This window comes from Mus caroli, unplaced genomic scaffold (assembly GCF_978045245.1).
Source record: "Mus caroli unplaced genomic scaffold, Mus_caroli_1 scaffold_13, whole genome shotgun sequence".
Classification (NCBI taxonomy): domain Eukaryota; kingdom Metazoa; phylum Chordata; class Mammalia; order Rodentia; family Muridae; genus Mus; species Mus caroli.
Window position 1 is genome coordinate 99855313 of NW_028227268.1, and position 24755 is coordinate 99880067.

Consider the following 24755-nt stretch of genomic DNA (forward strand, 5'->3'; position numbering starts at 1 on the left):
CTGTAGGCAGCAGTGTGTGTGTGGTGGGGGTGGGAGGGACTGACTGACTGACTGACTGACTGACTGACTGGGCCTGGCTTTGGCTTTTGAAACCTCAAAGCTCACCCCTAGTGACACACTTTCTTTAACAAGGCCATTCCTCCTAATCCTTCCCAAGTAGTGCCATTTCCTGATAACTGAGCATTCAAACATATGAGCCTATGGGGGCCATTCTTATTCATCACTAAACACAGAGTGAGTTCCTGAGTGCAGTATTCATGCCATGCCCAGAAAACAGCATCTCACAGTACTTTTTCTCCCTGTCTTACATTTCCCCCTCCTTTTCTTACTGTTCCCTGAGCTTTGGTGTGTATATGTGACATATTAATGTGGGTGTCCCATTTATGAGTGGCCACTGCATCTCTTTAAAGACTGTTTTTATAATGAACCTACCTCTAACAGCGTCTCTTATGTCCGACAGGGCTGTAAGGTGAGGGACCACATGGTGGTTCTTCATGATCAAGGAGAAAATGATTCGCCTTCTTGTCCACCTGCTAAAATACTGGAAGATCTGCACAAGCACAAAGACGTCATTGCTGTGCCTTTTTTAAAAGATGCAGTTAGGTGAGGAAAAAGAACACTAGCTTTTCAGCTTTATTCAGTGCTTTCCATTTCATGATCCACTGTCTCCAAGTGTTTTCTCATATCAGTATTGACAGTCCTCAGATACTTACAGTTTCAGAGTGCTGGACTGGGGAATATAGCTTGGTGGTACAATAGCTGATTATCATGTACAAAGACCTGATTTGATCCCAGTATTAATTAGGGTTTCTATTTCTGGGATGAAACAACATGAGCCAAAACAAACTGGGGAGGAAAGGATTTATTTATTTGGCTCACACTTCTACATTGTAGTCCATCACTGAAGAAAGCCAAGACAGGAACTCAAGCAGGGGAAGAGTCTGTAGGCAGGAGCTGATGCAGAGGCTTTGGAAGAGCGCTGCTTACTGGCTCATTCATCATGGCTTGCTCAGCCTTCCTTCTCACAGAGCACAGGACCACCAGCCCAGGGATGGCTGTGCACACAATGGGCTGGGCCCTCTACCATTAATCACTAAGAAAATGTCCTCAGGGCTTGGCTGCAGCAGATCTTATGAAGGCATTTTTTTTTTTTTAATTGAAGTTCCCTCCTCTCAGATGACTCTAGCTTGTGTTAAGTTGACATAAAAGTATCAGCACAGAGGGTGTCGGTGGGAGGGAAAGAAAGTTTCACTGAAATCATGATGCTTTACACCCAAAACAAACAGATTTATCTGACAGATAAAATATAAAATACAGGAAGTCCAAGGTGTGGGAAAACTTAACAAAAAGAACTTAGAAACTAAAATTTTTGACTTTTTTTTTTTTTTTGGTTTTTCGAGACAGGGTTTCTCTGTATAGCTCTGGCTATCCTGGAACTCACTTTGTAGACCAGGCTGGCCTCGAACTCAGAAATCCTCCTGCCTCTGCCTCCCGAGTGCTGGGATTAAAGGCATGTACCACCAAGCCCGAAAAATTTTGAGATCTTAAACCCAATTTTTGAAAATGTTGATTTCTTTCCCCACTTTTCTTAACCCCACCACCACCACCACCCTAACCTGGTCTCACACCATCATCGTGGGGATTAGACCTTGGGCCTCAAGCACACTGAACAAGTCTTCCACCAGTGAGCTATCCCAGAGCCAAGAACTTGTTAAATACTTGATTGACACAAATTGGGAAGATTTGCAGCTGGATCATTGGAACTCTTAAATTCAGTCATTTTGTGATCACTTTTGTGGGTTTGTACCTGCAACAAGCTAAAGGACTCTATAAAGAGGCTTCAGCACGCCTTTAATCCCAGCACTTGGGAGACAGAGGCAGGCGGATTTCTGAGTTTGAGGCCAGCCTGGTCTACAGAGTGAGTTCAAAGATAGCAAGGGCTACACAGAGAAACCCTATCTCGAAAAACAAACAAAATAAAACAAAACAAAACAAAAAAGAGGCTATAGAGAGCCAGACCAGTACACCAGCATTTTTCCATCTACTACCCGGCAGAAAGGGATTTTCTAATGTAACAGTGTGCCTCTTATGGGAGATCTGCCAGGGTAAGTAATTACCAAACATATTAAAAGTGTAAATATTGCCAGCCATAGGAAGAGATGAGAGCAACATAAGAGGCAGAGGCAACTAATCTCAGAGTTTGGGGCCAGCCTGGTCTACAGAGTGAGTTCCAGGATGGCCAGGGCTACACAGACCCTTTCTCAAAACAAAACAAAACAAAAACGAAACAACAACAACAAAACAAGCTGTAAGAAATATTTGCAGTAGCAAAGTAGTCCACGTGTATAAAAGCACTGTTTGTGCAGTGCCTAGGGAAGCCAGAAAGGGTGTCACATTTCCATAAGTGACAGGTGGCTGTAAGGCATAGGGTCTCCTCCACAAGAGTAGCAAGCGCTTTAGCCCCTCCTGTAAATTGTTAAGAAATTGACTGTCTCTCTGTAAAAATGTCGTTTTCATCTAAGTGATCCTGGGGTTGGCTCCTGTGATGAAAAAGGCCTGGAATATGAAATTTTACTGGAACCAAATACACCGTGGGGCTCCAAAACTGGGGAGCTCAATGCTGTGAGTAACTTTTCAATATAATGTATATATGAAACTATTGATGACATTTTATCTTTATAACATATTAGATACCTAATATGTTTACATTGAAATTGAACTGATTATCCAATCATAGTACAATAGTATGCTGAGTGAATAAAATTATAAAGAGTGATAAGTAATATAATATATGACTTCAGTGAATTAATAACGGATAAAGTTTTATATATATATATATGTGTGTGTGTGTGTGTATATATATACATATATACATATATATACATATATACATATATATACATATATATACATATATATATATATATATATATATATAAACTTGGGCTGGCAAAATGGCTCAGCAGTTAAGACTTCCAAAGTTCCTGAGTTCAAATCCTAGCAACCACATCAACCACATGGTGGCTCACAACCATTCGTGAGGAGATCTACCCTCTAGGCCTTCTATTATAGACAAATAATGAATTGAGAAATGAAGAAAATGTAAGTGCATATTTTGTTCCCTTCTTGTTCTATAATATTTTGGTATGGAATGTGTTTCATTTTTCTTTTTTTTTGTAGATTTACTTTATTTTTTTAATTTTATTTTTAATTTATTTTTTACACTCCATATTCCATTCCTGCCCCCCCCACACCCATCCACCATCTGACTGCTCCACATCTCACACCTCCTCCCCACCCCACCCTGTCTCCACATGGATGCCCTTACATCCACCCGACCTGACCTCTAAACTCCCTGGGGCCTCCAGTCTCTTGAGGGTTAGCTACATCATTTCTGAATGAACACAGACCTGGCAGTCCTCTACTGTATATGCGTTGGGGTCTCATATCAGCTGGTGTATGCTGTCTGTTTGGTCGTCCAGTGTTTGAGAGATCTCGGGGGTCTAGATTAATTGAGACTGCGGGACCTCCTGCAGGATCACCCTTCTCCTCAGCTTCTTTCAGACTTCCCTAATTCAACAACAGGGGTCAGCTACTTCTGTCCATTGGTTGGGTGCAAATATCTTCACCTGACTGTCAGCGGCTTGTTGGGTCTTTCAGAGGGCAGTCATGATAGAATCCCTTTCTGTGAGAGCTCTATAGCCTCAGTAACAGTGTCAGGCCTTGGGGCCTCCCCTTGAGCTGGATCCCACTTTGAGTCTGTCACTGGACCTTCTTTCCTCAGGCTCCTCTCCATTTCCATCCCTGTAATTCTTTCAGACAGGAACAATTACGGGTCAGAGATGTGACTGTGGGATGGGAAGCCCATCCCTCACTTGATGTCCTGTCTTCCTGCTGGAGGTGGGCTGGGGGCAGGTGGGGAACTGATCTGGTATTGGATGAGGGAAAAGGACTGAAGCCTGAGGGCCAGCAGAAAAAATGTAAACAGGCAACCCCAGGAGATAGGAGGTTGGGGGACCCCCCAGAATGCACTAGAGAGCTGGGAGGTCAGAGACTCTCAGAACTCAAAGGACCTTAGATGAAAGGCCCGACAGTAGGGAGAGGGAACTTATAGAGCGTTTCATGAGAAAGTGAAGAACTCTGACAGCTACACAAAAACTAGATGATGAATAGTAATTTAGGAATCACATGTGCACTATATAATTCATAATAAATACAAATATGAAGGTGTTACAGAAATAGAGGGTACAGGTGAGAAAGAGGAGCCATGGTGGAGGAAGGAGGAGAAGAGAGAAGACAGGAAACAGAGAGAGAGAGAGAGAGAGAGAGAGAGAGAGAGAGAGAGAGAGAGAAAGAGAGAGAGAGAGAGGACAGAAAGCAAGGAAAGGAGAGAAGGAGAGGGAGGTAGGAAAGAAGAAAAGACAAAGTCTCACCTGCTGTCTTATACCTAATGGAAGAGCACAGGTAAAACAGGGCATCTCTGAGAAGATGCATTCTCAGCGAGGCAGAGGGGAGAGAGAGAGGAGTGAACTAATGGAGAAAGAAGAGAAAGAGAAAGCCTGGGGAGAGAGAGTGAGGGGAGAGAGGAGACACAGAAGAGAAAACTAAGGAGGAGAAAGAGCAGGAGGGAGCAAGAGGGAAGTGGGCACAGTGGTCATTTTGTGCACTGCTGTAAGCACAGAAACAGCTTCCCAGTCATATCCATTGAAGGACAGGATTGCCCTCAGTGATGTGCAGTCTTAACACTCAACATGGCAGAGGGGGAATCAAAGAGAGAGATGGAGGGGGAGAGAAGGGAGAGAAAGTGAGAGACAGGACAGAGAAAGAGAAAAAAGACAAAGAACGAGGAGATGTAGGAAGGCAAGAGGAGAGTAAGGAGAGACAGTGGGGGCAGGAGGGCCACCTAGAAGGGGATAAGCAGGTCCTCCATTTTATACACAACTATCAGAGCACAGAGCCCACAAGAGGACCCTGCTGGTCCCAGAACAGGAGAGGGGGAGGGGGGAGAGGTGAGCTAAAGATGAGAGTGGAGTGGAGAGTTACCTTGAGAAGAGTGTAAGGAAAAATGGAGTGTGAGAAAGGTAGGAGGCAGGAGAGACAGAACAGAGAGTAGGGGAGAGATGGAGAGGAAAAATGGAGAGGAGAGAGAACAGAGAGGAAAGCATGGTAGGAGAGACAGAGGCACGAGAGAATGGAGAAAGAACAGAGTCGGGGAGAAAACAAGCAGAGAGAGAGAGTAAACAGAAAGATGAGAGGTGAGGTACAGAGGAGACAGAAGAAAAAGAAGAGGAGAAAGCATAAAGAGAGCAGAGTGAAGGGATGGGAGACACAGAAGAAAGAAGGGAGAGAGAACAAGAAGAAAAGAGAGGAGACCGTTAAGGGGAACAGTGAAGAGGTAGAATGGGGAACAGAAGACAGGGCAAAAGTGAGAGATTTCACACACTAATGTAAGAGCACACAGACCAGGTCCCGATTCGAGGTGCAGATCTCAGGGAGCCAGGTGCTCAGCCTTCAACACAGCTCTGCCATTTCCAGCTTGGTGACCAATCAACGCCCGTGTAATACATTTATTATATGCATTTATACACATACACGTATGTATAATTTGAAACCTAGGTTCTGTGTATACAATAAAACATGTACTATTTGTCTTTGTGAGCTTGATTTATTTCACTTAGCATAGTGATTCCCAGTTGCATGCACTCTCCTGCAGGTGTCATTTTCCCTAAGGCTCCATACTACTCCATGTGTGTGCCATATGTTATTCCCCAGCCATTTGTTGATAAACATCTAGTCTGGATTTGTTTCCTGGCCTTTGTGAATAGTACAATAAGCACAAATATGTGACTATCTTGTAATGTGTCAAGTTGGAACTGGTTGGGTGTGAACACAGCGTGCTTCCGTTGGGTCATGTGGGAATTCTAGTTTCAGTTTGTTGAGAACCCTCCATACTATGTTCCATAGTGGCTGCCCTGTGTAAGCTCCTGCCAGCAGTGAATACGGGCTTCTTTTCCTATGGACCCACTGGCATTGGTATTTGTTTTCTTGATGCTAGCTAGTTTAGGCAGGGATTTTAAAAGACTGACATTTTAGACTAAGGTCTCATTCTCAGCCTAAGTTTTAAATTAGTTAAACCTGAAAATGTAACTTGTAACCATGTGAAAATATGGAGCTGCAGTGCAGAATTGTTAACCTACTGTTCTTTTGCCTTTTAGTTCTTGTCACTAAAAAACTGGACTCTGCAGTTGGTAAGTGAACCACTGGATTCAATTTCTGTGGACTTCTTGCTTCTGCGTTGATGTTTGATAATGAAATCTTAGCATCTTATTTTACAAACAGTGGTTAAATGTTTGTCTTCTTGTCAGCCTTTCCAGTTTTGCACTTGTGAAGAAAATGCCCTAGGTTATTTAAGAAAAACATACACCCTGGTGTGGTCACTCAGGCCTGTAATCCCACAATTTAGAAGGCTGAGGGAAGATTCTGGTTAAAGAAAAAGATGCATATGTGCCACCAGTGTCAGGGTGCCCTTGAAGCTGGAGTTGCCAGCCAAAGTGACCCACCTGTCCTGAGTCCTAGCACATGAACTTAGTCCTTTTGCAAGAGCAGCAGATGGCCTTATTCACTGATGGTTTAAAGACTCTTTAAAGTCACTGTTAAGTCACTTTAGGGGCTGTAATATGGCAGAGCAGTTAAGGGTGCATGCCCCCAAGCCTGAAGGCCTGAGTGTAATCCCTGGAACCCGCCCGTAAGGCGGAGGAGAGAACAGACTCCTGGAAGTTTTCTCTGAGCTCTTCTCACCTATGTCCACATACTAAATTATCAAGCATATAAATGTGACTGAATCACATTTGAGTCTAATAATAAGTACCCTTGGGGGGGGCATTTGTTTTATTTTGTTTTGTTTTTTCTATTTGGCTTCTCAGATAATTTCATGTTGCCCAGGCTGGCCTGGATTTGTGTGTAACTGAGAATGACTCTGAACTCCTGATCCCCCTGCCTCTACCGTCTCAGTGCTGGGACCACCTTCATGTAGAACTGGATTGTGTGTGTTTGTTCTTTTTGTTTGTTTGTTTGTTTTGTTTTGTTTTTGAGGAGTATTCTCCAGTGTATAAAACAGACTAGCCTCAAGTTTACCGTACTTCTGTTTTGGCCTCCCAGTATTTTATTAGTCCATTTTTAAGTATTTATTTTCCTTTGTCTGTGTGTCTGTGTGTGCACATGCATGTCTGAGTACCCACAGAGGCCAGAGGCCTTGGATACTGTGGAGTTCAGGTTATGGGTGGTTGTGACTGAGGCACTTGATGTGGATGCTGGCAATCCACCAGCGTCCTTCAGGAGAGTAGTGCACACGCGTAACTGCTGAGCCACATCTCCAGCCCCGCTTTATTAAATGTGTTCTTAGGAATCTGTGTGTGACGGCAATGTGGGATTTGTAAGAGATGGATCTTTCTCTGCACTTAGAAACAGCAGTCGTTGTTCTCAGAAGAGGAAGAGTATACCACGGGGTCTGAGGTCACTGAAGATGAAGTCGGTGATGAAGAAGAAATTGCCAAGAAACAAAGTAATTAAAATCAACCCTCACAGTATGGAGAGCTATATTCTGAACCTTTTAATGCAAACATGGGGGATTGGCTTTATATGTTTAGTAAGGTTACACAAGAAAAAGGAATGAAAATGAAGATCCATTAATATTCCCTAACCCAGGCTGGCCTGATGGTTCATCAGGTAAAGGCGCTTGCTGCCAAGCCATACCTAGAACCCACATGGTAGACAGAACTAACTCTTCTTAACAAGTTGTCACTCTGGCTTTCACACATGCATGTATGCCACGGTGCTCACATGCTCACACAAACACAGAGAAAATAAACCCTGGTGCTTGTGTGTACAGTATTTACTCTGGGGAATGGGGGAACGATGTTTGAGCAGTTAAGAAAGCTTGCTGCTCTTCTAGAGGACCCAAGTTTGAGCCCCACTACCCACATCCAGTGTCTTATAACTCCTTGTCTTTAGTCACTAAGTTTTAATACTAACTAGTGGTTTCTATGACTACATTTCTCAGTTAAGAAAGATCATACCTATTTCTACATCTGTTTTTGTAGTGAATGAATGTTGTAATTTAGAAAATGCTTTTTTAAATTTAGGATCATACAGATTTTTCCCTTTATAATATCAGTGTAATACTGATTGACTTTTCAAGTGTTAAACTCATTTGTTAAGGAAGTATTGTGTTTATGTTTTATACCATTTGACATGCTAATAAATGACTAAGAAGTTTTTGTTGCTGTCCATTGGAACATTTTCAGCACTCTTAGGAGTCTTTTTCTGAGTTTTGATTTCACATAGTCCTAGATGAGAAAGTGTATTGCTTACTCTTTCGGTAGGGAAGGAGATGGGGCTAGGGACTGACTTAGAGGTCTCAGGCTCCCGAGCAGTGCTCATCACTGAGCTGCAATCCAGCCTGGGTATCTCTTGTCCATAATAGCATGTTGCAGATTTTCTTTCATAAGTCGTGATAAAATTCAGCAATGAAGCTGTTTGGCCCTGGAAATTTTTACATAGGTGGTTTTAAATTATGAATTTGATTTCTTTATTGTAATGTTGCTCAAGTTTTCAATTTTTTATGTGTTTTATTAATGCATATTGCTGAAGAAATTGTATGTATCTCACCTAATTCACGGGCATAAAGTTGTTCTTTCTTTTGCATCTGAAGGACAATGCTGGCTTCTTTGGTTGTGGTATTAGTAACTTGTCTTCTTTCCTTGGTTAGTTTAGAGTTGTACTACTAACAATTTCAAAGAACCAGATTTGTGTGTCATATTTGCTCTCATGGTATTCCCTTCTCTATAATTACTCGGAACTGAGTCTGCATGGGTAAAGATGGGGGAGGTTACAGCATCCTGAGCATGTCACATCCATGAAGTAGGAATTTAGGCTCTGGAGCAGGTGTCTTTCTTGTGTTTCTTCTCCTCTCCTGGAGAGTGATTGAGGGTGAGTCTTCTCAAAAGGCGTGTTCTCTCAGGGAAGTCATCATTGCCAGAAAGGTATTTTTTAATTCTTAAAGTAGAAGCTTGGATCATTGGTGTGGTTGAGTGATAAGGACATTTATTGTTTCTGCTGCTTTCAGTCGGGGTCTCTTGTAGCCCAGAGTGGCCTTGACCTTCCGATCCTCCTGCCTCTGCCTCTGGACTGCTGGAATTGCAGGTGTGTGCCATCATGGCCAACTAGACTGTTTCTTCTGACTTTTAAAGAAGGCTGGGGATATTTAAAAAGTGTTTTACCTTAAGTACTACTGCTATGCACTTCACAGATTTTGACCTTTTTTTCATACATACACCTACATACACAGGGGTTGGAGTGTGTGTGTGTGGTTGGAGTGTGTGTGTGGTTGGAGTGTGTGTGTGTGTGTGTGTGTGCGCGTGCGCACACACGTGTTTTGCTTTGAGACAAGGTCTCATAAATCCCCAGATAGTTTATGATTTACTATGTAGCCAAAACCCTTAAACTTCTGACCCTCCTTTTCTACCTCCTTTGTGCATGGCAGGCAAACATCCTACCACCTGAGCTATACCCTAAGCCTGTGTTGTTGTTGTTTTCCTTTTTGAGATAGGGCCTTGTGTGTAATCTTTGATGGCTTGTATCTTAAAATGTAAGCCCAAGGCAGTCTCACCTCAGTCACCAATGTGCTAGGATTATAAGTGTGCATCACCATGCTCAATGTGCTAGGATTGTAGGTGTGCACCCCATGCTCAGCTTTGTTTATAGTCAGTCAGGCTTTTTCTAATTTTCTTCACCACTTACAAGGATGTTGTTTGATTTGCAAGTGCTTGCACGTTTTCTAGACACTACTTGAGTTACACATTTGGCAATGTGTAATGAGAACATTTTGATGTTCTTCGTGCACACTCACTGATTCTTCTGATAGTTCCCAATGTCTCCTGAGCTTATGCAGAGAGACTCCGTGTTAATTGTGCTTTCTGCTCTCTGTCTCTCACTTTATGTTTACTAAAGAACACCTTTTTTTTTTTTTTCTTGAATAGAGACTAACTAAGTCCTTGGGTGATGCTGCCTACCTTCAGGCTGGGTCTTCTCTCCACAGTGAAGTCTCGTCTGCTCTCACAGACACACAGGCAGAGCAGTGTGGGTACTGAGTCACTTGGTGTCCACAGCCAAGTTGACAAGGAAGATTAGTTGTCACAGCCAAGAATCTGAACAGTTTTCACTCAGATACCAGGGCTCAATTCTTAGCATTTCCTTGCTTCATAAGTTCTCTGCCGCAGACCCTCTGGGCCCCTTCGTCTGCGTGGAACGGGTCTCTAGTCGCGGGTGGACAAAGCATCGGATGAATTGACAGACAGATGCACACAGGAGGGGTTGTGTAGAATCTGAATGTATTTTGTCAAATCGAGCATCAGACTTTTTATACAGAAGACAATAAAGAAATTGGGTGACATACCCGCAAGGTACAAATGAGGTAACCGGATGCTTAATGATTCTTACACAGAACAGAGGAATAAAAACGCAAAGATCAGAAGGAACTGGGCAATAAAAATAACTGAGACAAAGTCAGCCCTATCTAAGGTCAGCTATAGTCTTAGAAGCCAGGTGTGAGGTCTTTACTCTCCTAGGGCAAGGGCTTTCACACCCAAGTCATGGTTCTAACTAGGGAGTTCCGTTCTAGCTAACCATCTCATGAATAATGCAATACTCTAAAACCATAACCCGATCTACTTCCTAAACTATTATAAATTCCTGTATATGGGTGCAACTTGGCTTTTATTCTAAGTGATAGTGTAATTCTATCTGAATGTCACTGAATAGCAATATTCTTACTGAATTTCAAGCCCATGGGCTTGCTCAAGGACATTCTAGGACTGTTGGAACACTGGCTTTAGCTATGTCAGAATTCAATCTTAAAAGGCACTTATAATAGGATAATACTAAAAGAGAGCATGTGGATCCATCCACTAGACTAACTCGGGAATGGAAAATTAATGTATGGGTTAGAGAGAATGCCAGACTCCAGGAGCGAGTTTCTGTGAAACTCTTTTGCCTCGTGAGTAGCTTTCAAGCCTCACGGCTTGTCAAACTGACTCAACCAGAGTGCGTGGCAGTTCTCCATAGATCTTTAGTTGTTTTTCCAGATCCAAATCTGCCCTCTGACACTTTATCTCAGTAGTCTGAAACTTGAGACGTGCATCTTGGAGAATGAACTCAGTCAGAGTCACAGAAATCCCTAACATCTGACCAGCAACAACAGTTCTTTCTTGCAAGCATAGGTAGCCTGTTAGGTGGATAGAGTTTCTCACACTGGCATAGTTTAACACTCAGCTAAGTATTTAGAGTTTATGCCCATATTCCCTTATACTAACAGCTTATTTATTGCTTTGGATTGTGTCATTTTGTCCCAGGGTTGGTCCAGGTTGGTTCTTCCCTGTGGGAAGTATTTTTAGATAAGAGGACCCAACATTCATATTTCTAATCTCACAAAGTTCTCAATATGAATTGCCTAACTCTATGCCTAGCTTTGATTATTTTCCAGTACTTTCCAATAGTTTTGATAACATTTTTGTTGTTTTCATATCAATTAACTTAGAAGGTATTGCCATGTCCTGTACCATACCATCACCATATGTCTTATTATGTCTTCTAGCCAATGTATAACTCTTGATCTATTATTACCTTGCCTACTTACTGTGGTATCCTCAGGGTCACTGTATGTCCTCATCTCTCTCTCTCTATGTAGGCTTCCCATGTGCAGTAGTGACAAGAGCACAGTGTGAAAGTAGTGCACAAAGAGCTGTTTGCGAGAGTTGCCCCGTGCACTCTTCTTGCCTTTGTACTATGTTTTTAGAGTATTGTCCCTTCCCTTCCAGATTCCACTTCTCTCTCAGCCAGAATAGACCCAGGATATTGACCTCAGAGGACTACATTCCAGAGTATAATTTGTCCCAGGCTGCTTCCCAAACCATTCCTACCTTGCCTCCTTCCTGAACAAAATTAATTTGAAAGCTTTTGTGTGTACTGATGCTGTCCCTCATTATTAAATTACATTTTTTCCAAGAACTTGATTCCACTGTCTGTCAAATTAGATAAATAAATATGTAGTTTTCCCTGACATTTTGAACTAGCACACAAAGCAGAGTGCCCTCATCTCATTCCTCAAAGCTTTTCAAGTACAGAGGAGAGATAAGATTAGAATAAGCCCTGTGCAGCAGCTTCATTCTGACTTCTGTGTATGTGGGGCTTGTGTAGACATCGCTGGCCTTCCCACCTCCTCCTCCTCTCTCCTTTAGAAAAATTGGTTATGTGTCTATTTTATTGAAAGTAGCAATGGCAGGGTATGGGACTCTTGTTCCTAATATTGTCCTTCGTTTATCAGGGAAAAAGGAGAAGCCAAAGAAATTTACTAAGCCACCAAAAAAACAACTGTCCTCACCCTGTTCTCAAAAGAAAGAGAAGACACTGGAGAAGGTAATTGTGTGATTTTTAAGTCCTTATAGGAAGTGAACAAGCAAGTATAGCCAAGACAGTGCAAATAGAGTAATGAATAACATAGTGGATGCTAGCAATGTTAGTGGATGAGACTCTAGAAGATATGGGACCTTTGGAAAAGGAAGGTGTGAAACAAAGTATAGGCATGATACACTATCCTCCATATAATGAGATGGGAAATGTACACGGATTTCCTTCCTCATGCATGAACCACGTATTCCATGGAGAGCTGCACACGCAATTGCTAAGTTTGATTGTTCCTGAGAATGTGATGCGGAAAGGACTTTTACAGACACTGTGCATTATATGTGCTATTTAACCTTTTAACATTTTAATCAGTAGTACACATTTATAAAAAGTGAAGAGACTTTTTAAATTGAAGTTAATTCTACTTTATTACCTATAAAATTCACTTTTATTTTCCCGTGCCATTGAAGAGATAAACTGTCAGAACTGGAAGAACAGCAGTAGCAGCAGGAGCCTGAGGAGAATCCCTGAGCTCCAGAGTGTACTAAAGGCTGGTTCTAAGATAAGATCTGCGTGGGGCTGGAGAGAGGGTGCAAGAGTTACACTGGCTGCTAGCCAAAGGATCCAGGTTCTGTTTCCAATACGCACAAGGCAGCTCACAGCTGTCTGTAATTCCAGATCCAGGGGATCCAACACCATCACACAGACAGACATGGAGGCAGAACACCAATGTACATAAAATTAAATAAAAATAAAATTAAATAAAAAGATAAGATCCACAGTTACATTGGATGGGTCGCACATTCCTCTTAGTTAAATACTACAGATGTATGAATAGATTAATCTTCTGAGATTGCATAAGCTTAATATATATTATATATATAAGCTTGTTAATATTATTAGCTTATTAATGTAATCTTTATTAGGATTATGTAATATTATAATCTCATATAATATATATTAATCTTTATATATATTGCATAAGCTTTGCATAAATTCAACAGATAAAGATTCAAAGTATTTTTTTTCTCTTTGACGAAGTTTTTTTTTTTTTTTTTTTTTTTTTTTGGTTTTTCGAGACAGGGTTTCTCTGTATAGCCCTGGCTGTCCTGGAGCTCACTTTGTAGACCAGGCTGGCCTCGAACTCAGAAATCCGCCTGCCTCTGCCTCCCGAGTGCTGGGATTAAAGGCGTGCGCCACCACGCCCGGCTTGACGAAGTTTTTTAACTTCACTGAAGTTAAAAAGATTGTCTCACTATTATAGATCTTTTTTTGCTGCAAGACTTTATTTATTTATTTATTTATTTATTTATTTATTTGCTTATTTGCTTATTTATTTATTTAACTGGAATCTTACTATATAGCCCTGGCTAGCTTGAAACTCTCCATGTAGACCAGGCTGACCTTCATCTCATGGAAGCCTGCCTGCCTCTGCTGGGATAACACAGGCACCACACCATTCCTAGCTGCTGCTGCAAGGTTTAAATGAAGTAACAGTTCTAGATGGTGTCTTGCACTCAATAAATGTAACTTGTTCTTATAATTAAGTAGAATGCTAATTAATAAATATACTCTAATTAGACATTAATATTATCTTCTCTTTTTTCAGTCAACTTCTAGAGATGTGTCTCCTTTTGTGTGAGTATTTGTTCCTTGATCCAATTGGAAATCTATTCTTTGTTTTTGTTTGCTTGTTTTGTTGGTGGGGGGGTTGTTTGTTTGTTTTTGACATGTGATCTGTATTGGAAATGCAGTACAGCAGCATCAATGTTTATTTTTGTTCGATTTATCCAATAGTGTGAGTATGCAGAAGAATAAATGGGATGCCTCAAGATCCTTGAGATTCAACCAAGATGCACAAAGAGAAGATGGTAAATATTATGATCTGAGTAACATACAAGTTAGGAGAATAACAGTGTGTATACAGGGTGGTGAGGGAAGGTACCATTAGAGCCAGAAGAGGGCGTCAGATATCCTGAGGCTGGACTTAGAGCAGCTATGAGCTGCCTGATATGGGCCTGATGTGGGTGCTGGGAACCAAACTTAGGCCCCCTTCAAGAAGAATTTATGCTCTTAACCACTAAACCATATCTCTAGCCCCAAGAATTGTCTTTCATAAAGCATGCTGAATGCTTTTGAAGGTTCCAAAATAAGGCCCCACGTATGCACGTTCTCTAGGCACCAATCATAGTTCATCACCAGACTGTCCAGGGGTAATGTGTTATTTATGCATCTGTGACTTTAAGATCTCTTAGACTTTGCTTCTTACATATTTTACTGTGAAAATTAGTATATATGTTTTAGGCTGTATCTTAGCCTTGTGTTCTTACAACAAAATATTCAAAGCTGAGTATTTTATAAAGAAAAGTTTATTAAGCTTAGAGTTTTGCAATAGCAGTATCTCCTTGGCTGTGGTGTAAAACTTCTGGCTACAATCCTAGCAGAGCAGAGAACATCCTAGGGAGTATGTGTAGGAGGAAACAGTCACATGACAAACAGGAATTAAACAGGCACAAAGCAACAGCACTGATCCCTGCTAGGACTGGCGGCCCCAGTAAGCTAGCCACTTCCCACCATGCCCCAGCTCTTAAAGGCTCCAGCACCCTCAGTGTTACTGTAGTAGGGACCAGACTTACAGCACACCATCCTTTGGGAGACATACTCAGACCACATCCAGCGATCTGAAAGGCAGTACAGCTCTCTGTATATTAGCTATTTGCTACATGCTACCTTAAATTATTAACAGAAATATAGTATTATATACCTGAAAAAATAGCAAAGGATATTTTCAAAAACATTTGTGATTCTAGTCATTCTTAAAAAGTGAAAACTATGTTATTTTCATGAAGAGTAATGTTCTATTTTTTCCCTTCAGATCAGCGGCGGATGTCTGAAATTACAGGGCATCTAATAAAAATGAGATTGGGTGATCTGGACCGAGTCAAGGCAAAGGAATCAAAAGAAGTAAGAATTATTTACCAGTATGCTATACTTACATAAAAATGTCCTTCCTAGTTTTATTTCATCATGAAATATAAATAAGATAATAACTATTGTCTTACTTAGGGCTTCTATTGTTGTGTAGGGATACCATAACCATGGCAAATCTCATAAAGGAAAATGTTTAATTGGGGCAGGCTGACAATTCAGAGGTTTAGTCCATTATCATCATGGCAAGAAGTATAGTGGGAAGTATGGTAGTGTGCAGGCAGACATGGTAAGGCAGGTGAGAGTTCTACATCCTGATTCACAGGCTTGAGCATCTGAAAACTTCAAAGGCCCCAGTGACACACTTTATCCAACAAGGTATACCTCCTTATAGTGCCACATTCCCTCTGGGCCTACTGGGGACATTTTCTTCCTTTTTTAAGATTTATTTATTATTTTTATGTATATGAGTACACTGTAGCTGTACAGATGGTTGTGAGCTATCATGTGGTTGCTGGGGATTGAACTCAGGACCACTGCTTACTCCGATCCCACTCACTCCGGCCCAAGGATTTAGTTATTATTATACATAAGTACACTGTAGCTGTCTTCAGACACACCAGAAGAGGGTGTCAGATCTCATTACGGATAGCTGTGAGCCACCATGTGGTTGTGGGATTTGAACTCAGGACCTTCAGAAGAGCAGTTTTAACCACTGAGCCATCTCTCCAGCCCCCTATCGGGGACATTTTCACTCAAACCCACAACTATTACACTGTACTTAAATAAAGTGTTCCTTCCTTGTTTTATTTCTAGCATGAAAAATATAAAGATGTTTTTAAAAGGATATTAAAGGAGTGTCCTAGATATTTTTATAGTCAATGCCAGTTAGTCAAAAATCACATACAAGTGAATTTCTCCTATTATCTGTGGTCCATAGGTTTTCTGTATCACACATGAAAAATAAATTGTCCTTAAAGTATAATGTCACACTGTCTTAGTCAGGGTTTCTATTCCTGCACAAACATCATGACCAAGAAGCAGTTGGGGAGCCTACACTTTCCACATTGCTGTTGATCACCAAAGGATGTCAGGACTGGAACTCAAGCAGGTCAGAAAAAAAGAGCTGATGCAGAGGCTATGGAGGGATGTTTCTTACTGGCTTGCTTCCCCAGACTTGGTCAGCTTGCTCTCTTATAGAATCCAAGACTACCAGCACAGAGATGGTCCCACCCACAAGGGGCCTTTCCCCCTTGATCACTAATTGAGAAAATGCCTTCCAGTTGGATCTCATGGAGGCATTTCCCCAACTGAAGCTCCTTTCTCTGTGATAACTACAGCTGTGTCAAGTTGACACAAAACCAGCCAGTACACACACCAAGGGTGGGTTAGCTGTGCATTATTGGCCAAGTGACCGGAAAGTGCTGGATTTGGTCATCTTTATATAATATTACCTAGATGTCAGGCTAAAATAAAATGTCATCTTGCTGAAAGTCAGGCCTGCACACTACTTGTACTCCCTTAGTAATTACTGCCAGTAATTATAATATTATATCAGCATTCTGTATTATTAGTATCTGTATTGTAAATGGACCGTGACTTCACCCTAATCCTGTTGTGTAGATTTTTACTTCCTTATTGGGATGCAAAAATTGGTAGAGTGCATACACAGAATGCACAGAGCCCTAAGTTCAATTTCCAACAATAAAAGTTAAATGAAATAAATAGGAGGACATAAAAGAAAATCTCAGTTACCTGCTGTAACCTTCAATTAGATAAAACTTGCTTAGCTAAAAGGCCTGTAAACTTGTGCACTTATATGCGCACATGCACGTGTGTATCACTAAATTAATTGTGCAAAAAACTTTTAATATCTTAGCTTCAGTACTAAAGTCTGATCCATAAAAGAATAATTAAACAAAATTCTCCAAAATGAAAATTTTTTCTTTAAAACCACTGTAAAGAGAACTAGAAGACAACTGGTCTAGGTGATAGGCTAGCCAGAGCTATATAGTGACACCTGTGTCAAAAATGAAAAAGAGAAAGGATTAGTAGACAGTTCATATATAGTAATATATTATATGAAAAACATTTGTCTGATAAAGGATTTCTGGAAAGGGAGGGAGAATGTTGTAATTATAATCTCAAAAAAGCTCAATAACTCAATAATAAAATAATCCAATAAAAATAAATAGGCAAGCTGGGCATGGTGGCTCACGCCTTTAATCCCAGTATTCAAGAGGCAGAGGCGGGTGGATCTCTATGAGTTCCAGGCCTGCCTGACCTACATAGTAAGTTCTAGGCCAGCCAGAGTGACATGTGAGACCCTGTATCAAAGTTAAATAACTGAAGAAGGAGAGATGCCACAGTACTTACAGGCACTGGCTGCTCTTCCCGGAGACCCATGATTAATTCCCAGTACCCACATGGCTGCTCACAACCCTCTGTCTCTACCATCCCAGGAAATCCAGGCCCCCTTCTTGTTTCCAAGGGCACTACATACCTGGCACACAGGTATGCAGGCAAAACACCCATACATATAAAATAATAGAATAATTTAAGATAATAGTGAGTGTGTAAACAAGGCAAAGGATTAGCTGAGCCTCTTGAAGAAAGGGCTGTGGGTAACAAGTAGGCAGAACAACTGGAGCATCTTTGGTCATTAGAAAAATGTGAACTAACATCTCAGTGAGGCCTGACATTTTCATTTAGGTGCTTATGAAGATGCTAAACAAATGGAATTCTGCTATTCAGTTTGTACAAAAGCAAAGGAGTGGCCATTGTATAACATAGTGTGAGTTTCACATAAATGCTATGCATTGATGATATGATGCATTCATAACTGTGAAAAACTAGAAAGGCCCCAAAATGATGTCTTTTACCCAGTAAATGTGACAAGAAAATTCTGAGACTGCCTGGATTTAAAAGGGCTAGGAAAGAGATAGAGGAGACTTAACTCAAAACAGTGTATGTTGTGCACTCCTAGAGTCTCAGCACTCAGGAGGATGAGGTTGGGTGGCTGCCACAGTTGAATACTTTTCTTTTTATTAATTTATGTATTCACCTTATATCCTGATTGCAGGCCCACCTCCTCCCAGTCCCCCTCTCATACACACAGCCCCTTTCCCATTTCTCCCTTCCCCTTCTCCTCTGAGAGGGTAGAGCCCCCCTGGGTATCACTACACCCTGACACATCAAGTCACTGTAGAGCAAGGTGTATCTTCTCCTACTGAGAACAGACAAATTAGACCACTTAGGAGAACAGAATCCACAGGCAGGCAACAGATTCAGTGACTGCCCGTTCCACTTGTTGGGGGACCCGCATGAAGACCAGGCTGCTCATCTGCTACATCCGTGCAGGGAGCCTAGGTTCATCCCATGCTTGCTCTTTGGTTGGTAGTTTAATCTCTGTGAGCCCCAATGGGTCTAGGTTAGTTGACCCTGTTGGTCTTCTTGTGGAGTCCCTATCCCCTTTGGGTCCCTTAGTCCTTCCCCCAACTCTTCTATAAGAGTCCTCAAGCTCCATCTACTATTTGGCTGTGGGTCTCTGTATCTCTTTTCATCAGCTGCTGGGTGGAACCTCCTAGAGGACAGTTATGCTAGGCTCCTGTCTGCAAGCATAACAGAGTATCAATAGTGTCAGGGATTGGTGTGTGCATATAGGATGAGTCTCAACTTGGGCCCATCATTGGTTCACCATTCCCTGAGTCTCTGCTCCGTCTTTGTTCCTGAACATCTTGTAGGCAAGACAAATTTTGGGTTGATGGTTTTTTGGGTGGGTTGGTGTCCTTATCCCTCCACTAGGAGTCCTGCTGCTACAGGAGATGGCCACTTCAGGCTCCATAACTCCTCCTGGTCTCACCTAGAGTCACCCCTATTGTCTCCTGGGGCCTCCTCCCATATGCAAAAGACGCTCCACCATCCCACAAGGACACTTGCTCTACTGTGTTCAATTGAATACTTCTAATCTCCAGATCAATGGGCACTGACCTCAGTAGCCTTACTAATAATGAGCTGTGCCCTACGACCTGCCCTTTCTTTTTTGCTAATTTCTATAACAGTTCACTAAACCCTTTTCTTTCAAAGAATACTCAGGCTTAAGAGTATTTGGGTGCTAGGGGTATAATCCAGTTTATAGACTGCTCACCCAGCATGCTAAAAGGCCCTGTATTTGATTCCCAGTTCTACATAAAGCAGGTGTGGTGCTACAATCCCTGCACTCAAAAGGTAGAGACAGAAGGGTCACAAGTTCAAGGTCATCTTTGGCTACTTAGTAATTTCAAACTCAACCTAGTCTACATAAGACCCTCCTAAAGGGGAAAGGGAAGTTTGGGGCTTAGCAAATAAACTACACATATTTTTTAAAATTAAGAAAGAATAGTCAGAGAAATCACACAAGGGCTAAGAGCAGCATGGGAACTGGAACTCAGAGTCCAGCCCCAGACAAGAGCCAGCTGTGTTCCTGTGCGTGCCTAGAACCTATCACCCCAGAGAGTGGAGACCTCAGAACAATGCTAGAGAACTACTAACACCTTTCTCTAGCCTCCACAGGAGCAAAGCACACAGAGTAAAGCCTCATATGCACACATATATCCTAACACGGACAAACCTGTACATTATGCTAAGTTCTACCTACTGTATGTGTATCGTGTTGTGGAAAATGCTAAACCACATAAAGAGAAAAGCAGCCGAGCGCCAATGGATGTGTTAGATGTTGGCCTCAGACAGACTGGGGATGTTTTTAGGTATGATAAGACTGGTTTGTGTGTTTATTGCTGAAGGTTATACAATTGTATTCATTTGTCAAAAAGAAAACAAAACTATGTTCTAAATTTGGAAATATGTCATCTTATGTGTTAGATTTTATTTCCTTGAAGGTGACTTAATTTTCCTTTTGTTTTACAGTTTGCAGGAGGTATTTATTCTAGGCTTGAAGCACAAGTCAGAGCCTCAGTACCTGTCACTGCCCGGCAGAACAGCTCAGACAAAAACCAGAGGTAAATCCGCAGGAAACCAGCAGAGTAAATCGTGTGAACACTAAAAGCACGCAGTTTGAGTTCAGTTTCTTATTTCAGCAAAGTCAGAACCAGTTTTAACTTAAAATATTTTTAAAAGGTCATGGGCACAAACTTTCATGAACATAAAAGGTTTAGTCGTTTTTAACTTTTCTGTTTATTTGGCCAGCTCCATTGGAGTCAGCTGATACAGTGAACCGGCAGGGGCTGTAGCATTCAGCCTAGAGTTTCTAGTGCTTTCCTAGCACACCCAGTGCCCTGGGTTTGATCTTAGCCCCAGACAGTAATAATAGTGAACTAGGAATAATAGTACTGAGCGGTACTATTCACTCACTACCATGGACTGGCAACAGTGCCATACTAGTGTTTAGGAAATCCCTAATGTTTCCTGTTCCACGTTTATTCTCACTTTCATCCCCACCCACCCCCGTCTCCTCTCCTCTCTGTTCTCTGTCTCTTAAATAGAAATAGGCAGAGTGTGTTGCAGAGGACAGTATATTCTCAAGCTGTGAAAGTGGTTACTGACCATTGTTTATCTGCATTTTAAGTGGGCTTTGCATTTTTTCTAAAGTCTCTTGAACAATCAACTTTCCTAAGCCTTTATTCTGCCCAAGTGGTTGACAGACCTGGTTAGCTCAACCCGTTTACAAAGACGGCAATAGGATGTCGTATTCTTTATTAGAAACCTTCCTGAGTATGATAGCATCTTACTTCTCATAATAAAATTAACTGGTAGGTCTTGTGCCATTTGCTATCACAAATTTTCTGTTAGAACGTAAGTTACAGAGATGTGGGCACAAGTGTGAGAGATGCTAATGTGCCTGGTCCGTAATTCTGCAATCTACAAGCTCAGAAATGACGTCTTTTCAGACATCTGTGCTCAGTTCCTCCTGAACTGCTGTGATGATTGCTGTGCTCTTCTCATACTCTAAATGTCCGCTTCTTCCCTGAAGCAACATTATGTCCGTCCATTCATTCATTACAGGTCTGCTCTTGACATACTTTATTCTGTCCCCCAAAAAATTATTTTTAAAAAATCTGAATTCCAAACTGCATCTCACTCCAGGGGTTTTAGAAGATTCATGATGAACGACAGGAAGTTTCACTGAATGTTGATGTTGTCATACAGACAGACAAAGGCAGCAACAAAATCCTGTTGTTCTAGAAGCAAGTCTGACTTTGTTTTCTGTTTAAAAAAACCTAGGTCTAAAAGTCGTTTTGGTCAAGGGCGTCCTGCATAAAGCACCCTAAACATAAAAAGAGAGGAGGTACACTCTGGACATCTGAAATGCCCACTTCCTGAAGATCTTCAGTGACTGCTAGGTGCTCTATGAGTCATTCCTGCAGACCACATAAATCATGCTACAGTGACTGCTAGGTGTTCTATTAGTTATCTCTGCAAACCACAAAAGTTATGCTTACACAAATATAGTTAGGTTTTGTTAAAATCTTAACTATATATATAGATTTTTTATATAAATTTCTCTGTATAATTCTAGGCTGTGTAGAAGATAATTGCAAACTTCACATAGTTAGGATTTCTAATATTTGTTGCCTTTTATTTATTTGACAAAGAAGAGGCCTAACTTGACAAGTAACAAAGTTGGTAAGACCCTAGGAAATTAACAGAATGACTGGTAGTGTTACTGTGCATGGGCACTGATCATTGTATGTTTGGGGTTGTTGAATCTTAGGCATAGCATTGAGAAATGAATTGTGTATGATGAACTGTCCAGTGATGTTAAATTTAGTTTGCATGGATATTAAGGAGTGACAGATCTCAAAGCTGTATTAATAGAATTTCAAGGTGAGGTTATTTCAGTACCATGCTGGTCAAGAAGGGTTGCTCTTTTTCAGTAGTATCACATGGGAGGGAGGTACAATGTTATTGAACTTCTGTTTCTTTCAGTTTTTCATGCTTATCTGTAAATCATATGAGCCTAAAATCCAATCCTTGCCTCGCTTCTGGATGAAGCTAGTGGCATTCTGAGTAGTGAGTCATTTCAGTTCTGTGGCACAGTCAGGTGCAGGCTTCTCAGCCCCATCCATTCTCTAAGTCTACTTAAGCACCTCACAGCATATGATTGCTGGTTACGGAGAGATGTCTGAAAGTTCCCAGGTAGAGGACATGGCTGGAAATTTCAGATAGTCAAATAAAACGATTTTATAGATCATGTTTTATTTTTTTTCTAACAAAGTAGATAGCATACTCAGGGAAATTTTGTTCCAGATTGTAAGCATGTACTAAGTTATGTGTTTGGAAATTGTTTATAGGTCTCTGAGAACCGTGAGATGCACACTGTTTCTATGTTTAGTTTTTCTCTGCTTTGTGATTGATGTCTTCAAATTATTCAGAGAATAAATCTTGATGATGTAACGGAACAGCAATTATAAAAGAAAAATTCAAGTCTTATACCTAGTTTACACAAAAAGAAATTATAATTTTTAGTATCTTTTAGTTGCTATATGAAGCTCTTAATTATTTGATAATTATGCTTTTAATATCTATTTGGAAATTTTATTCTGGTATACAGATGCTTTTCAGTTATCTGATACTTTGGAAATAGCTTATATCATATTTATTTTCAAGAAAGTATTTCTTTGTATGTGATATGTAAATCCCACGAGTACCAGCCTTATAGTTGGCTCCTGGATTCTCTGATAGAAGGATTTGGATTTATATGTGTAAGCAATCTATGATCATTGTAATTAGAAGGGAATATGCTTTTGATTTTTCACAGATGGTAGAAGTGCTCATTGCTTCTCCCCAGAGGGGGCTGCTTTACTGATTGATGTTAACAGACTTGAGTGAAATCTGACTCTCTATAGAATGTGCTTTGTATTGTATATCTATCTGTGATACATGGACAGGCATTTCTTGTGCCAAGTATGTTAAGGTTTTCCTTACATTAATTCTGAGCTCAAACTTACTGAAATAAATGGCAATGACAAAAATTGTGGAGAAAGTCCCTTGATCTGACTCGTTCTGCTGTCTGAGGAGACTGGAGTGCTCTGTATTCTGCATAACTCCCTGGAAAATTAGCTGTGAAAACCTTAGGTTTTAAGATTATTTATTTGAGTGTGGCAGCACACCCCATCACTCTGGAAACTGAAGTAGGAAAATCCTCCATTCAAGACCCGCCTCAGAACATCTAGCAAGTCATTTAAGGGTTGAAATACTACAGCAAACAGGCGTATAGTATAGCTCAATAGTAGTTCTGCAGCACACCAGGCGTATAGCTCAGTAGTAGTACACTTGCCTCGGGTGCACAGTAGCCTGGCTTTGATCCCCGCTAACACTGTGTGAGTGGAAATGCCACAGGGAAGCTGCACAGGTGCCCAGCAGCATATGTGCTACCTTTCTACCTTTCTCTGCAGCGCTCAGGCAGGAACTGTGAGCTATTTCATTGCTTTGGTACCTGAGGCTGAAACTGTCATATTTTTTTGCTGATGGCAAACTTAAATAAACATTTAAAAGGCTTTTGTCTCCAAACCTGGCAGTGATTCTTCAGCCAACCTCTTGGTATCATTGAGTAACTCCCAGGCCAGAGGCACTGGGTTACCTAGCCAGTCCAATTCTAATGGGCTAGCATTCGCAATCTACCTCACAGCTGGTCTATATGGGAAATGAATTCTGGAATAATGTTATAGAATTATTGGAAGTGAGTAAATTAGTAGGTGTAAATAATTAATACAGTACTTTCTGGCTTATAGTAATTTATCCATAAATATTATGTATTGTTGCATATGTTATTATTTGTTTGGAAGGTAGCTTCAAATTTTGTAAGGTGAAAGTCTATTGTACCTCTTCCTTTAATTCGAATTACAGAGAGAGAGAGGGGGAGGGAGGAAGGGAGGGAGGGAGAGAGGGAGGGAGGGGGAGAGAGAAAGAGGGGAGAGAGAGAGAGAGAGAGAGAGAGAGAGAGAGGTCATTACTTAGCTGTTTTGTCAGAACCATCCCCTAGACCTTCTACCTCCCACAGTGCCCACTATCTGGTTATCATCTTCTGGAGGATCAGGGTCCTTGTTCTTGTTCTGCAGGTGATGTCTGACCACCTGGCTTGTCCACAACAAACATCTGATTCCATCACTTTAGCCAGCATCCTCTTCCCCTAAATATTTACTCTTAGTTTTCCATTCAGTGATTCTATACTGCTCTCGGCTAAATTCTGTTTGTCAGCGTGTATTCAGAGCTGAGCCCAGTTTCTCCGTCACAGTGCTGCACTGCATTGGTCCCTGTACCTGCCCCTGCAGTCCTCAGTAGTATCCTTCTTTGTGCTTTAACAGGTGTTACTGAATGTTTTCCTGTGACAGTGTGTATGTGTTTGGGCCTAGGAAGGATCACCTGAATCT

The 24755-nt window shown here is 41.2% G+C and overlaps 1 protein-coding gene across 6 annotated transcripts in view; it reads left to right on the forward strand.

The window, feature by feature from the left end:
• Positions 1–23882, forward strand: part of Sanbr (SANT and BTB domain regulator of CSR) — a 59111-nt gene extending 35229 nt beyond the window's left edge. For all 6 annotated transcript variants that reach the window (XM_029483703.2, XM_029483705.2, XM_021177240.2 and 3 more), the window contains 10 exons: positions 461–603; positions 2523–2622; positions 6216–6248; positions 7462–7561; positions 12380–12471; positions 14069–14097; positions 14257–14330; positions 15335–15423; positions 20293–20384; positions 21607–23882. In XM_029483703.2, the coding sequence (XP_029339563.1) occupies positions 461–603; positions 2523–2622; positions 6216–6248; positions 7462–7561; positions 12380–12471; positions 14069–14097; positions 14257–14330; positions 15335–15423; positions 20293–20384; positions 21607–21643 (789 nt within the window). In that variant the 3' untranslated portion in view covers positions 21644–23882. The remainder of the gene's footprint in view (positions 1–460; positions 604–2522; positions 2623–6215; positions 6249–7461; positions 7562–12379; positions 12472–14068; positions 14098–14256; positions 14331–15334; positions 15424–20292; positions 20385–21606) is intronic.
• The last annotated feature ends 873 nt before the right edge of the window (positions 23883–24755 follow it).